The sequence below is a fragment of the Bombus fervidus genome, chromosome 7 (genome assembly GCF_041682495.2).
Source record: "Bombus fervidus isolate BK054 chromosome 7, iyBomFerv1, whole genome shotgun sequence".
Classification (NCBI taxonomy): Eukaryota; Metazoa; Arthropoda; class Insecta; order Hymenoptera; family Apidae; genus Bombus; species Bombus fervidus.
This window is the reverse complement of record NC_091523.1, coordinates 6719198-6734915: the sequence shown is the minus strand read 5'-3', so window position 1 is coordinate 6734915 and position 15718 is coordinate 6719198. Positions and strand designations below refer to the sequence as shown.

The following is a 15718-nucleotide window of genomic DNA, read 5'->3' as shown; positions in this document are numbered from 1 at the left end:
TTTCAGTGGAGAAACGTTATACGTAACATCGAACGTTGCTCAAAATTTGGAAAAATCACAACTACAATGCGCGTTATACATACCAATGGCAGCTCGTGATATACATTGATTCAAGTTTAATCAATTAAAAAAATTATTTTTAGTTACGAATAAGTGTATAGAGTATAGAGTCTTCAACAATTCAAGGAGAGTCTCGCTGCTCTTTTCGTTTCTGCATTTTTTTCTTTCGGATGATTAACATTTCCACTGTCCATATTATGACTGTTAGAGCCGTAACACAATTTATCACAATTATGCAAGGTGTAAAACTTCCAAAATTATCACGCATTATACCTACAATAATTACAGACAGAAAAAATGAAATATGAATAAAAAATGAAATAGTATAATTCCTAAAAATGATTAAATGTATCCCGTATTCCTTGTTTTTCGTATATAACACGTGTAAAAAATATATTTTTTTAAGGAAAATAGAAAAAGGTTTGACCGAATTTAATTCTCCGACGATAACACTTGTCGTTATTAATTCCATGTGTAAGATTTCCAAAAACTATTTGCAAGAATTATTGAAACTCAATGAATTAACAATTATGTGTTAGATACTATAATGGGCACTTTATAATACATGGAAAAAGTTCACATTAAACTAAATAGGAAATTTCAAGCAGTCTATTCAAAGTATGAATTTGACTTGTAGAATCATTCAGTTAAAATATAAACGTAATTGTGGCAAGAAATGTAATAATACTACTAATAATACACATAATAATAATACATATAAATATACTTGATGTATTTTAGTTTTGTACATACCAAGCATAGGACCGGCACACAAAAGAATTGCTCCATTTACAATCATTTGGATTCCCGATGCGTTAGGTAATTTATCTATTGGTACGTAACAAGGTATTACTAAACTCATGTATATTGAACGTATCCCTTTGGCAGCCCCCAATCCAACAGCGACGATTATCAATGAAATAAATTCATTGACGAATAATAAAGCTGTAATGAGATTAAACAAATTCATGTTACGAAGAGATATTCTATGCTAAAGTAGTAAGTTTGAACATATGTTTTAAATCTTAAATAATTTATCGTAGCTAAAAATGTCCTTTCACGTGCTCCATAGGCAAACTAGCTCGTTTCTATTTAAACTTATCTTTCTTACTCTACTAGATTCGAAAAATTTGAAAGATTACTATTAAGTCAAATTCTAAATTAAATCAAAAATTTGTCCATAAATGTTGGTCTACTTCCAATAAAAGTAAAAGATTCAGAGGAAAAAATTCAAGGTTGAAGCACTTAGATCATCAACGACCCAGTTTACCTATGTAGACTTACATCCTCCGTGGGCAAGCTGGGTCGTTTATACCTACAACTTGGTTTTAAAAAAATCTGGAGATATTCTGAGATATTTTTATCAAAGAATTCTTATCAACGCCTCTATGTATATTTATGAAAAATCGGTGAATTAATACCTTTTTTTTTTTTGACGAGGCAAGTGCTTATGAAACATTATTTTATTTTTAGTTGGTTAATTTAGAAATTAATGTTCTTTTATTAAATATGTAATAAACTATACGATAGGATGCTTACTTGATCGACTGATAATTAAGAGGCATAAGCTTCCTAGATACATTATTCTTGGTGGTTGGTGAAGCCACTCTCCGATAAAAGGAGCAAGAATTCTGAACATCAAATCTACACTGGCAATAACACTCATTACAGTCGCTATTTGATTGTTTGATATCTTCATATCCGACAGGAAAAAGGGTGTTAATTGAGAGAAATTTATTTCGGCAAAAATAGCTATGGACATTCCTAACATTATATTTACATAGATTGGATCTCGCAATAAATCCAGATCAAAATACTCTGATATCGTCTTGAATATTCGTTTTATGGTCGATTTCTTTTCAGACCTAAAATTCATTAAATCTGATATTAAATACAGTTAAGATATAATATTTTTATTTTTTACTCCCCATTCTTTGAATTCAGTATATCACTGTCTGTTATCATCCTTCAGGATTCGAGGGATTAAGATTTATTAAAGCTGTTTACAGCAATCGATTTGAACACTCATCCACGAGACTTCTTAAGATCCACAAAATGAGAAATTCGTACCAAATATTCTTTACAATTCTTTTGAAAAGAATACGTATATCCTTGAAAAAATCAAGTATTTAAAACAAATATTTATTTTTCAAAGTACACTTCTCTGTATTTCGAATCGACATTTATTATCACACTAAGAGTCGTACAGAGCGATGAGAAAAAATAGGAAAATATTTTTAACGAGTGATTGTACATAACAAAGTAAACCAAAAGGCAATAATGATCAAATTATAATTAAGGTTCTCTTTTTTTAATTATATATATATTTAAAAACTTGACCAAAAACTACCATACCAATCAACAATTTCGCGATCAAGCGTTAAAGAAGCAGTTTTACGTTAACATAATATCCGATATACGCTTAGTTTCAACAAGAAGACAGTAATATATTATTCGTGTATGACGAGTTTTCTGAGATTCACACTAGAACATGCACACGCACAGCCATACATATACTTTATATTATTAATTTCAGTAAAAAGTTTGTGTCCAAATAAATCTCATTCCCTTTAAATTTCACGTTAATCCGAATGTGTATACATACTTTCCATTGCTGTCAATATTTGCACTTGACACTGCGTTTGCATGATTTTTTGTTAATAATGTGTCGTTTTCCATCGTACTTTTATAATTATTCGTTTCAAGTTCATCTATGCTACTGCACTTAGTTAAAGGTTTCTCCTCAAAAATTTCTAAACTGCTGCCGAGATTGATTGTTTCAATGCTTTTTACTAAAATAAGAACGTATGTATTTCCAATTATTTATTTTATATTTTAATTAGTCTTGTTTAAAAAAAATTGATATACTTACACCGACGATTACAATGCTGAACTTTTCGCCGCTCCTTTCCCGTTTGACCATTTTCGGTAATTACGTACATATCAACTTCCTTTTCTCCTAACGAAGCTGCGTTAATATTTCCTTTAATTATCATCATTCATATAATTAAGGTGCACTAGCCTGGATATATCATAAATCAATCGCTTACCACTTAAGGTTTCAGACATCTGTCGAGCATAGGGTATATCAAATCCATATATACTTCCAATTTCTGCATCGTGATCAATACTTGAAAGAGTCGTTTTTCTTTGTACAATAACTAAGTCTAATATTGAACTTTTAAAACTTTCTTCGTCTTGGAAAATACTGCGCTTCCGTTCTAAAACAAATTTCATTTTAATCTAGAATTTTTCAAAATTTTGTTAATCTTGCCGACTTTGAAAATAATTATAAATGGAAAGCTAATTAACAGTCCATTATTGTTTTTATGATTAACCGTATAATTAATTTTGAAATAATTAGAAAAGATGAATTTGAAATAATTATAATATAAATTAGAACATAAATTTTGGGTAATAATTGCAATTAAATAAATACCGAATGATAGCAAAATTAAATAAAAAAAAAAAGTTTGTTTCTGTTCCTACTCCTTGAAGAAATGTTTACCTCTGATTGTATTTTCATTCTCATTCTTCGACGATTCACCGTTCACACTTTCTGATTTAGTAGCATTTTTCGTATGCCATTTAAGTGGATGAAGTAACGAGCTACCTACTAATGAGTGCAAAGTGAACGCTCCATATAACAATATCGTACCCTAGTAATATAAAATTGAAAAATGTAAAAGTTCTAAATATAGGATTAATTAAAAGTTTCTATTTGAAATTATTTTTATTTAGTTTAAGAAATATTATCTACGAATTTCATTACACAATGTGTAATGTAATATATGTAGCCAAATGTATATGGTAGAATTAAAATATAATTTTCTTTAATAATATACAATGTGTTTAAAAATACCTGAGTTCCATAATATGAAATTAATAAAGTGGTCACTTGAGGCACAATTATAGGGCCAACTCCAATAAGTGTCATTGCTAAGGATATTGCGCGTCCCCTTTTTGTTGTAAAGTAAGAGTTTAACGCATACGAGAAAGCAGACGATGTCATCGACGTACCCAATGCTGTGTAGAAAAAATACTGTTTAGAATTAAAACACAAGTAACGTTTATGTTTAAATGTAATATTTTTCATTTGGCATGGACATAAATAGTTAATGTTTGCTTACGTAGATAGCAAGGGCGCCATAAAACAAAGAGTTGACATATTCATAAGATTATGTAATGATCGTTACTCATACTTTCTTGGTAAACAATGGAACAAACTATTCTTAAATTAATTTAAAAATAGGAAGCAAGGCCTTCCTCTTTGCAGAAAGGCAGCAACCGTATTCTATTTACTACGCGAAGAAAATACACTACATTAAACGAAACGATAGAAAAGAATTTTATAAATAGTTTTTTTTTAAATTAGTTTTTACATTTTTTTCTATTTGTAAAAGTAATGAAAATATACAAGTGCACAAGATAAAGAAAACACCCTGTATATATGGTAATTTTCTTATTATTTATTTATATTATTTAGATATTCAAATAATTGCCTTTTATAATAGTATACAATGGAAATTTCACTTACATGCGAATATACCATAGAAGATCATTAAACAGGTAAAAGATTTGGCAAATGCTGTCATAATTACTCCACTGCTGAATATTATACTACCGATCATAGCCATTTTCCTATATCCGAAAAGTCGTAGAAGCGGACCGTTTATCAATCCAAGGAGCATGCCGAAAGCTAAATTTGTATTAATAATGATCGTTCCTTCCGTCGCAGTGAACCCAAAACGAGGGAAAATATCTTTAAATACTAATCCAAAACCTTGCATAATCGATACGGTACATATCTATATATAAGAAAAATTCAATGCTATTAATAATCGCAAAAAAATTCATTAATATACATAAAAGTACATCTTCAAGTATGAACTCAACTAAATGATAAAGCCTTTATTTCGATTAATAAAAAGATAGAAATTACCCTGATATAAACATTATTATTATTTTACAAACAATAGAGTACAGAAGCCACTTAAAAGAAATCATAAATTCTTTCTTATGATAAAGTAACGATATGAAGTTATCATGTTACGGGTGAGGAAATATTTCAATTCTAAATAATGAAAAAATTGATACTTAGGCTTAATAACGACATCATGACGATCATTTTGTTAACTGTACTATTTGAATGATGTAGTAAAATATAATAGTTGCTATAAATTTATTATTACGTTTAACGTACCCCGCTCATTGAATATGCCAGGACAATCATCCAACCCCAACTTCCATCTGGAGGTAATTTAGCAGTGTCTGATACGCTCATTTTGTTTTTTTTCTTTTTCTTTATTTTTGTTCAAATTGTATCACACCATAATAAAATATTATTGCAGTGGCTTCTTTATTTATATCATCTTCGTTCACAGAGCATTAACAATAAAAATATATTAACTTTTAAATAATCTTCTTTACAATTGCTCGGTTAACATCTTATGTATATTTAAAAGTTATATTACCTAATGTTGCGTTTCATATGGTTATAGCATTTACACTTAAACGAGATTAATTTCTAATAACACTGATAGTGATAACAACTTAAGAAATTAACACAACAGATTAATTCCTAATAACAAATAACAGTGTTATAGCGTAAAAGGTTTCACTTATTTTTTAGTGAACACATCTTGCCATTTTTTTCAACATAAGAAACATGAGTCACACTCACACAATTTCATGACAATGCACTTAAACGAAACTAAGACAGTTTTGTTTAAATAGAGTAATTACAATAAACGACGTTGATATCAGTCTTACATTCCTAACATGGCAGGTACTGAGAGAAGTTTTCGTACAAAGTGAATTCTACCGTGTAAACGGTAAAGTCAAGTACGTACCGCTGATTAATCTAATCTTTATCTTTATAATGCTTTGTCATTGCATATCGCGTAAACTGAAAATATTTCATTATTAATGTGAAATCATATATTGTCGTGTTGTCCTAATTTTTGTATTTACGTCATTTGGCACTTCAAGTGTATATAAATATCACCCGCTTACATTTTACGATTTACGTTACAACAATGAATTAAAATTGTTTATAATAATACGAAAGGATAGATAATCAGTAGTATTCATCTAAAATTCTATCTAAAATTCAATGTTAACATTGACATAATTGAAATACATTGTTAATTATTTGTTATCTGTTAATACACATGTATATGATCATACACCATTTTTTGTTATAAATAAATACAAAATACGTGCTTGTTTATTTGTCGTTGTAAAGATTCCATATCATAGAAAAACACGTTGATTGTCGAGGAAGTTCAGTTTCAGTGATCTAAATGAGACTGAACTAACAAACGGATTATTTTCTGCTAATTCATAAGTTTGTTTTAAATAATGAAAATCTCCATATTCAGAAAAAAGGGAAACAAGACGTTCTATTCATTCTACGTCAATGAAAAAGAAGAAGAACAATACTCGGTGTTAGAATAGCATGAATCGTCAGCGTGTTAAATGTTTAATTTATTTGATATCTTCTTCTTCTGCTCTCGTTGACTTTCGTTTCGTAAAGTAGATTTCTAACCACCACGAAATTGCAGTCAAGTACGTAAAAATGTTCAAAACATGAAGCATAATTGCGTAATTTAAAGTTACGTCTCTAATCCAACCAACTATTGGTCCTAAGGTCAATGAAACAATACCACTAGTTAAAAGTTGTATACCAGTCGCAGCCGGAAGCCTCGACAGAGGAACGTGATTAGGGATTGCAAGGGCCATAAAGATTGTTCTCAAAGCTTTTCCAACACCAATTAGAACCACAACTGCCAAGGTAACTCCAAAATTTTGAACGTGTGCTAAAACTGAAAGAAGTTGACAGACATATACAAATTATATGTTCTTTATATGATGCTTCTTACGATCTATATCTATGAAATTAAATATATCATTTACATATACATATAATAGTATACATATTATAGAAATGAACTAAACAACATCATAGAAATACGATAAATCTTGTCATTCTATTTCTATAGTTTGATCCGATAAAAATGAAAAATTTAATTGGTTCTTCTTAAGTACATATTACGTAGTTCTAATGGGAATTATGTAAGTAGGCAGAAAGATAATCCATAATGCTTAGTATTATACAAAACAGTAAATGATTTTAAATACAAGAATTCATATATTAACGAGATAGTACTAATTACGTGTAAAATATTATTAATCAAAATAATCGAAAGACGAGAGATGACGTTTTATATATCATATTGATAAACTGAAGGTCAAAGTGAATAGACATTCTCAATTTTATCATTTCCATGTAATTAGTTCTATTATATACTGAAAGAAATTACTAAATTTCAAGCAAATGACTGTATTGATTCCTTACCAATACGACCTGCCGCCATTCCACAAACACCGACTAGAAAGAAAGTCCTATTTTGCCACCCGATAAAGTCGGCAATAAAAGGAATTGTCAATCTAGTGACCACGTCGAAACTAGCAAGAAGTGACATTGCAGTCGCAATTTCAATTTTTGAGAATCCACGTTCGCCCAATATGAACGGTGTCAAGAGCGAAAAATTTAACTCTGCGAAATTAGCGAAGGTAATACCCAACATTATATTTACGTAAATAAAATCACGAAGAAGATCTAGGTCGAAAAAGATTATCAGTGCTTCCAAGAACGTTTTCTTTGTCGTCTCCTCGACACATTCCTAAAATTAATATATTTTTCTATGTTACTAGTTATCTATTCTTTTATTTTTAAATTTTCTTATCTCTTCATTTTTTTTCTTTGCTTTTCTTTTACACTTTTAAGACTCTAATCAAACTTACTTTTTTCAAGAATTGATTATTTTCATATTCTTCGAGTATTATTGTATTTTGCTGCAATTTATGTTGACAATTTGGATCTTTGCAATCTTCAAGATACGCACCATGCTCGCAAGATTCGCTAACGATAATTAATGGAGCGATGGATGATTGATAACTTAAACGTCTTCTTCGACTTTTTTCTGTCTCACTGTTTGGTCTGTAAATAATTCTAACGTAATAGTATATTTCATGTACGTATGTATATATGTATACTTATGCTTATATTTGTATCAACTAAGTGTTACATAATATTAATTACAAAATAAATAATTTAGAATTAGCAATAGCAAAAAGCTGATTTATTTACCATTGAAGATTAAAGTATTGGAAGATCAAAATATTTAATATCAATGTCAGATTTGACAGCGAAATACCCATATTGTATATATTTACCTATTAAGATTTTTAAACGGCGATTTTTTATTAAGGCTGGATTGTCTACTTAAATTTATTGATGGTGTTGGGCTTGGACTCAATGAAAAGCTTTCCTTTCTCGATGATTTAGACGTCATCGACGTAGTTGAAGTATTTCTTCTAGAGAACCTGTGTATATTTCATTTCCTATCTTTTAAATTGCTACACATAAAAGAAGCTTTTAGATCTTAGATTTATTGCACGTAAAAACGACGTGCATGCAAATCACGTTATTTAAGAAATATTACTTAGTGGAGTAGGTTAGCTAGTTTACTACCTGCGTATAATGCGTCTTGCTTAATAACTGAAATATAAATTTATGAAGTTCGAACTGTAACATTACGCTTCAAAAGAAACGATTATTTATAAAGAATCATTATCGTTGAACTAGTTTGTCATTTTTTCTATTGTTATTTTTTTATTGTTTCTTATCACTTTCTACATTGTACACTTCTAGTGACAAAACGAATCGTTATGAATCTCAGTTTTTACTGTTATTCCATACATTTTCACACCTACCATCCATCATTAGCTCGGGACATCATTGGTGTTCCAGAACCTATTACGTCTATACCGGAAGCACCATATTCTTCATCGTCATAATACAAATATTGGCTTCCAAACTTTCCTTTCACAAGATTCGAAATACTATAATTACTTTGCGTATCCTTGGCAACATTTTCCAACGATCTATTTTGAGAAGTAACATTCGTTGTTGTCTACAAAAAATATAACTACTTTTTAATACAAGTTTTAAACGTTAATAAGAACCATCTCTTGACATTGTAATTGTTTCTTATATTGTTTATATATGTTATTAAATGATTCTTACGATAGCTATTTTTACGCTATACCTCATCAATCATTGGCAATTCTTCGGTATTCACGTTTTTGTTATTCAGAGATTTTTCTATATCTTGTCTCTTTTTAACATGCCAAGAAACAGGTTGCAATAGAAGAGCACAAACTACAGCATTAAATGCAAAACCGCCTAAAATAAGTATAGTACCTTCCATACCATATATTGGCGTCAGCAATGTAATTATCTAGAAATTAATATAATTATTACTATATTGTATCAATTATAACTTAGCTCTTGTATTAAGAAAGAGCTAAGTAATATAGTATAACACAATGAAATAGGAATATAATATAATAACTAAGAGTTCAATGTAGGAATATAACTAGGAATAAGAGTGCAGCAACCTCTTCGTAACTGGCTATGGGCCTACTGTACAAATAAATTATTACATTATTGTGTTATTATTATAACTTAGCTTTCGGAGCTAAAAGAGATAAGCAACATTTAATATAAACTCATCTTTTCTGTGGAAAAAATCTGCTAGAATTAAAACAGTATGTACAGCTGCTCATATTTTCTTTTTAAAAGTAATTTCATGATAAACTTTTTTATTTCGTTAATACAACATAGCGCTATTTAAATATTTGTTATATCATTGTACTCGTATGTCGACATTTTTTAAAACTATATTTTTCCTCATAGATTACTTTTATAGATTTATAGATCATACTTGCAGGTATGATATCTCGAGTTCTTAAAATGGTTTCTTAAACTTTAATGCAACCATAAGAAAACGTCGCAATGTTTAATCTCGGTATCTTGTTAGTCAAGAACACAATGCTCCGTACATTTATGGCTTATGACTAACAAGTAACAATCGTGTATGTAAAGTTAGTCCTTGAACAACGTAAACGTTGCTCTACATCGTTTTGTCGACTATTCATTTATATTGTAAGGAAATATTCAATTTCGTTATACTTCAGAAAAAATGATCTATTCCACTATATTAATCTAGAATCAATAATTTAGGAATTATTTTATGTGGCACTAATTTTTTATAAAATTAAAAAGTTGTTACACAATTGATAATTGCACGGAAATATTTAAGTATAATCCACCTGACTTTTCTTTATTTATTGTACATTCAAAAATTATTATTTTCTTTCGTATAAATTATACTTACTTACTTGCGGCATTACTATTGGTCCTATGCCAGTACAGGTCCAGCTAAGGCTAATAGCAGTTCTTCTTTTCTTTTTGAAGTAAGCATTTAAAACTAAAGTATTTGATGACATCGTTATACCGAGTCCAGCACCTGAAATCAGCAACTCAAACCTTAAACATCTGTATTTTAATACTTTTTTTTTTTAATAAACTTATAAATAGAGTATCATCGAAATTTGCGCGATGAATATTTTATCATGTCGTTCTTTATATTTCACTGTTAACATTACCCAAATCTATTTATCTTGTATTATCACCTTTAACCTACCGTATAAAATAGAAAAGAAAATTACAGCTCCGATAAAACTTCTTGTCATTGACAATGCTGTCATCGATACAGCACAAATTAGAGAGCCTGCGAAAGCTACCTGCCTATAACTGTATTTTCTAAACAGGGGACCATTAGCTAAACCTACAATGTAAAATATCTTTATTAAAAACTTTTAGATAAATTCGTTAATTTATCACTGTTTATAATCATGGGGATATGGTACAAGAATAACAAATAGTAGTAATAATGATATTAACACTAACTTTACCAAATGACTTTTGTCAAATGACCGGTTTCAAAATTTAATTTAAAATTGTACATTCGTTGTTATTTCTTTTGTTCATCTAACTTAATGTAAATTCTTGTATTACCTGATTAATCAATTTCTTAATTTTTGTTAATATAAGAATTTCCATAAAGTTGGATGAACAAAAAAAAATGACAACGAATGTACAATTTTAAATTGAATTTTGAAACCGGTTGTTTGACCAGGCGTGTCAGTGTTAAGAAATATTATAATAAAATATAAATATCATATAACGTAAACAGCGTGATAACGTAAATAAATTACGCTCAACGTAACTTATAGATTAAAGTTTCTTTTCGCTACTTGAAAAACATGTTTAAATTATCGCAACTACTTAGGCTTTCCCATTTTAAATTCTTCTCAAGATCTATGACTACAATTGTTTGTCAGCAAGAACATTCGTTGCATTTAATTAAGTTTGATGAATTTGTGGGATATTCGTTCGTAATATTACGTAACTACCATTGGCAGCATGAAATGATAGGTAGTGACTGCACCTAGCGATACGTTATAAGATAATGGAAAAGCACAAAATCCCCATTCGGTGTTAAGATAAAATCATGCTTATTTTTATCAATACCACTGTTACGCACAGTAACGCACTGTTTCATAAGCTGATAGAGTTTTATATCGTCATGTTTAGCGAAAAGGTAATTAATGATGAAACGTAGTTAAAAAAATTACGAAGCATGTAAGCGAAAAATCAGTACGGAAGACAAATAATTGGAAAACAACTTACCAGTGCAAGAATTTACTGCAAAATTTATATTTATTATAGTCGTTGTTTGTGACGAATTGATTCCCAGTTCTGCAAATCTGTCTCTAAATATTAATCCGAAAGATTGCAATATTGTTAATATACAAAGCTGTAAAAATTCCATTCATAGTTGATTATACTTTTAGTAAGCGTAGATTTCCAATCTAAAATATTTCTTTATGCGAGAATGAAAATTTAACGATGATATCACACTATTAATAAGATAAGCTCTAAATTGTAGAATCTAATAAAAATGACAAATTTCGTAATTAAATTAAACATTACATATTTCTGATTTACATTTAAAATAAATCATTATAGTATAAACAATAAGCTTTATGTAGGAAAAAATCTTTAAATTTTATGCATCTTTGTTACATTAGATCATAAATCATATAAAATTTTTAACGTTGGTTCAACGTTTTATCATAAAATTGTTATTATATTATAGATACTAAAAATTGAGAATAACCATAACTTACATTAGAAAATCCAGCTGCTACTACTATAACCCAACCCCAACCACCATCAGGTGGATCAAAATTTTCATCGGAATTATGTACATTTTCTGTTTCTTTCTTTGGCATATTTTCATTTTCACTAAATAACTTTTCGTCTTTTTTAGTAGACATGATTACATGACTGAGTTCCACAAGATTTATACGGAAATTTGTGCATCTATTAGTTTTGTCTATATTAATCTGTTAAAAATAATGAACTAATACCTGAAAATATTAAGAAGCATTACACGTTTTGTTCTATTAAAGTTGCGATACAAACATTATTAAACGTATAAGACATTTTAAATTAACACTAACAGTAACTACCAAACTCTGTATTATTAAATATTTATTGATTAAAACAAGTATGTTTCGTACACGTTTATGGATCAAAAGTTCTTTTGCTTTATTCTACTAAACGCAGCAATTTTTTTTTTTTTTTTTACTTATGCGATATATGTATGCAATGCTATGCTCCAATTTAATGTTTCGAATTATACAGTTGGGACACGTTTATATCATACGTTTATAATATCTTGAAATTTCATTACGATGAAAGAATCGAAGAAATTGAATAATCTGTGGGTTATTAAATGTATTATACATTATTAAAAATATTATTATAAAGTTCCTAAATAATATCGAACGAGCATAGCAATACAAAAACATTTTCTTTCCACTATTAAACTTCCACTTAATAAATTTTTACTTTTAGAACTCAACACTATATTAGCACATACAACGACTCGACTCAAATCAACTTATCTAGATTATAGTATATTTCGCTATGTTAAAACGAAGTTCTTAATGCATGTAAAAAATTCATAGAAACTTGAAAAACAATGATAATTCTCGATAGACAGTCTGCGCATTCGAAGCATGAAAAGTTAAACTAACGTGTCCACAGTTGCAATTCAAGGTGTGTATTACATCTTGAAAACACATTGACTCATGCTTGATGATGACTGAGATTAACATTTGGCAACATTTCTTAGCTTCGGATTATGCATCTTGGACGTTATGTTATTCAATGACTGCGTCAGAGCTAAATATTATCTGCTTTACATATATGATTAGCTATGATTAGCCCACCAAGCATAAATTTATTGTTTGCAAAAGAATCTCATGTTGTACTAGAGATTCGTTTGAACAAAAAGAGCGATAACAATGTTGCATTGTAATGCGACGATGCTTATCAATTTATACTTGAGCTTTATTTACTGATTCCATGCTGGAAGCTATTGTTTTTCATATTTCATTTAAAATATGTATATTATTTGAAAGATTTTAATACATTGCAATTGTATGTGGAGTGCTTTAAAAAACGTTACTAAAGATTCTGTAATGTTTAATAGTACATATTTACTGAATATACATGAAACTGTATAAGTACAAAACGTTCAGTTTGTGCTGTAAAATTATTGTGTCATGTAAAATGATTATCAACTATATGCCGATAGTGCAACAATGTTTAAATAGATAGTACTTACGTATTCGCACATGTAATATGTATGTCAGCACGTATGAACGTATATATGTATACATATATATATGTATATATATATATATATATATATATATATACGAGGTCTCCCACGTAACAAATTGTCAAAAAGTCAAACTATAACTCCGAAACTGTAAAAAAATAGAAAAATATTTTATTAAGCGAAATTAAACGGTTTCAAATAACACACGATCGGGATCTTAAGTCACACATTTTTCATATCTATTTTTAAATCTATTTTTTTAAGTAGATTTATAAATCTTTTTTATAGATCAATCTGTACTTGTACCTGAAACTACATAGTTTAAAAGATTTCATCAAACTGAGTGTATGAAAGGCAAAGAAAAGAGAAATATGGAAATGTTGCGTGGTCATTTTCTATATAATAAATTTTACAAAATTAAGATTAAAACATACTTGAAATTAATCAGTTCTCGATATAAGTGCTTTAATAGCTTTTTATAGAGAATATAAAGATCGATCGATGTATACAAAAATTTATAATTCCATTTAAAGATATACAGGTGATTTTTAAATATTCAAAATAACGCTACTTTCAGAATGGACACTTTGGATTCTTTTCTATCTTCTACCGTTGCAAGATCATAGCATGTCCGGCTGCGTGGGACACCCTGTACAGAACAACAGCAATGTTATGATATCCTATACCTATAAGACCTATTCAATAAACAAAAGGCTCAGCTAATCTAGCTTTAGCTCTGCCGTTATTATTGTTGTCATATCACACAAACTATCTCGAATAATATCTAAAATGAGTCATGCTATAATTAGATCGATATGTTAACAACAACATCAATCAAATACATCGTCATTTCCAAAATTTAACGTACATCTGTGTGATGGTGAAGATCAACGAAGTTATAGAGATCGCGCTAAATAAATTTATTTTTGTTTTTTCAGAAAATATAACAGTTTAACAAAATTTTTTATCATGATTTAATAGATTTTAGCGAACTCTAAACATTTTTCTCTTTGACTTTTGAGATGCAAGATTTCTTTCTGGCAATTCCTGGCCATCCTATTATGATACCCTTCTTTACGTAAGGTTCTTCAAACTTTGTGTTCGTTTCCTCAAATATACTTTTTCTAATTCTTATTTATCTAATTCCTATTTGTCTAATTTTTATTTGTCTAATTCTTTTATAAATTTTATTCTTTCCGTGTTAATTCCTGGATTTATTCTTATCTGTCTGCAAGTAAATTTACCATTGATACTCGATAATAATTTCTTTTTTTTAATTTTATGCTCAATTTTGTGAATAACGTAAACACACACATATGTTTATATTTGTTATGTATGGTTGATATATGTTTATATATATTTTATAAAATCCGTGATTTACTATTGGACATAAGTTTTATATCTTCGCACGTAATTGTATCCATCTGAACTAAACATGTTAATTTACTTTTATTTGGATACATAGCTATATCTCAAATATCTTTATTGATATTTTGTTCCTTTTTACATCTTATTTTTATTATCTTTTGTGAAATTTAATCTCTTTCTCTGATTTGTTTTATTAATAGTCTAGTTTTTCCTTGCAACACAATGTATGGTACAATACAGTAAGACTGCCTATAACGCGAGACATACGTTCCGTGTTATACAGATTTCGCGTTATATGAATCCAAGAGAGCAAAAAAGAACTATAACTAAATAAATATGTAGACTTTTTTTAGTATGACAAAATAATATGCGTTCCGCGATAATAACTTTTACATAATGCACACTGTAAACAAACCCTCCTTGTCGCACAAGAGTTAATGCAAAACTGAGTTTCGAGTCAATTCAAACGTACGCATATTTTCATATCAGAAATGAGTCATTTCCAGCAACTTCTTCATCGCGTCATACGCATAGCGCAATTTTTAGTCCTTGTTATGGAAGTACCACGTTACAGAGTGTCCGACTGTACAGTACAGTATATCTATAAATTTAGGAATTGGTGTAACTGGTATTCTTTATTTCACCAATGTACATCAATGTCACCAACATATAAGTTGTGA

At 29.0% G+C, this 15718-nt stretch overlaps 2 protein-coding genes across 5 annotated transcripts; both read right to left on the bottom strand.

Annotated features, from left to right (window-relative positions):
• Positions 1-100: 100 nt before the first annotated feature.
• LOC139989495 (uncharacterized) lies at positions 101-6089 on the bottom strand. Of its 2 annotated transcripts, XM_072007948.1 has the most exons (11): positions 5535-6088; positions 5264-5432; positions 4598-4868; positions 3923-4086; positions 3569-3719; positions 3111-3281; positions 2933-3028; positions 2666-2852; positions 1600-1925; positions 814-1005; positions 101-333 (listed from the first exon to the last, which is right to left on the bottom strand). In XM_072007948.1, exons 2-11 carry the CDS (start codon positions 5342-5344, stop codon positions 182-184), a joined length of 1791 nt encoding a protein of 596 aa, XP_071864049.1. In that variant the 5' UTR covers positions 5345-5432; positions 5535-6088; the 3' UTR covers positions 101-181. The 2 variants fall into 2 exon arrangements, with proteins under 2 accessions (XP_071864049.1, XP_071864050.1); XM_072007949.1 differs by having other exon boundaries at positions 5264-6089.
• A 68-nt stretch (positions 6090-6157) lies between these two features.
• Positions 6158-15703, bottom strand: LOC139989494 (uncharacterized). 3 transcript variants are annotated; one of them, XM_072007945.1, is made up of 13 exons: positions 14539-15703; positions 14242-14454; positions 13674-13818; positions 12166-12408; positions 11666-11792; positions 10617-10760; positions 10312-10439; positions 9177-9368; positions 8842-9041; positions 8302-8451; positions 7870-8065; positions 7421-7748; positions 6158-6887 (listed from the first exon to the last, which is right to left on the bottom strand). In XM_072007945.1, exons 4-13 carry the CDS (start codon positions 12313-12315, stop codon positions 6550-6552), a joined length of 1953 nt encoding a protein of 650 aa, XP_071864046.1. In that variant the 5' UTR covers positions 12316-12408; positions 13674-13818; positions 14242-14454; positions 14539-15703; the 3' UTR covers positions 6158-6549. The 3 variants fall into 3 exon arrangements, with proteins under 3 accessions (XP_071864046.1, XP_071864045.1, XP_071864048.1); XM_072007944.1 differs by having other exon boundaries at positions 12166-13818; XM_072007947.1 differs by lacking the exons at positions 13674-13818; positions 14242-14454; positions 14539-15703 and having other exon boundaries at positions 11666-11748; positions 12166-12283.
• Between the last annotated feature and the right edge of the window lie 15 nt (positions 15704-15718).

Coding starts and splice junctions, on each gene's coding strand:
- LOC139989495 (XM_072007949.1), bottom strand. CDS start 5,344: ATGAGCGTATCAGACACTGCTAAATTACCTCCAGATGGAAGTTGGGGT. Junction 3,029..3,110: donor GATGTCTGAAACCTTAAGTG/GTAAGCGATTGA, acceptor ATATTAACGCAG/CTTCGTTAGGAGAAAAGGAA. Junction 2,853..2,932: donor TCAGCATTGTAATCGTCGGT/GTAAGTATATCA, acceptor TTCTTATTTTAG/TAAAAAGCATTGAAACAATC.
- LOC139989494 (XM_072007944.1), bottom strand. CDS start 12,315: ATGTCTACTAAAAAAGACGAAAAGTTATTTAGTGAAAATGAAAATATG. Junction 8,452..8,841: donor TCCCGAGCTAATGATGGATG/GTAGGTGTGAAA, acceptor AAATATACACAG/GTTCTCTAGAAGAAATACTT. Junction 7,749..7,869: donor ATAATCAATTCTTGAAAAAA/GTAAGTTTGATT, acceptor TATTAATTTTAG/GAATGTGTCGAGGAGACGAC.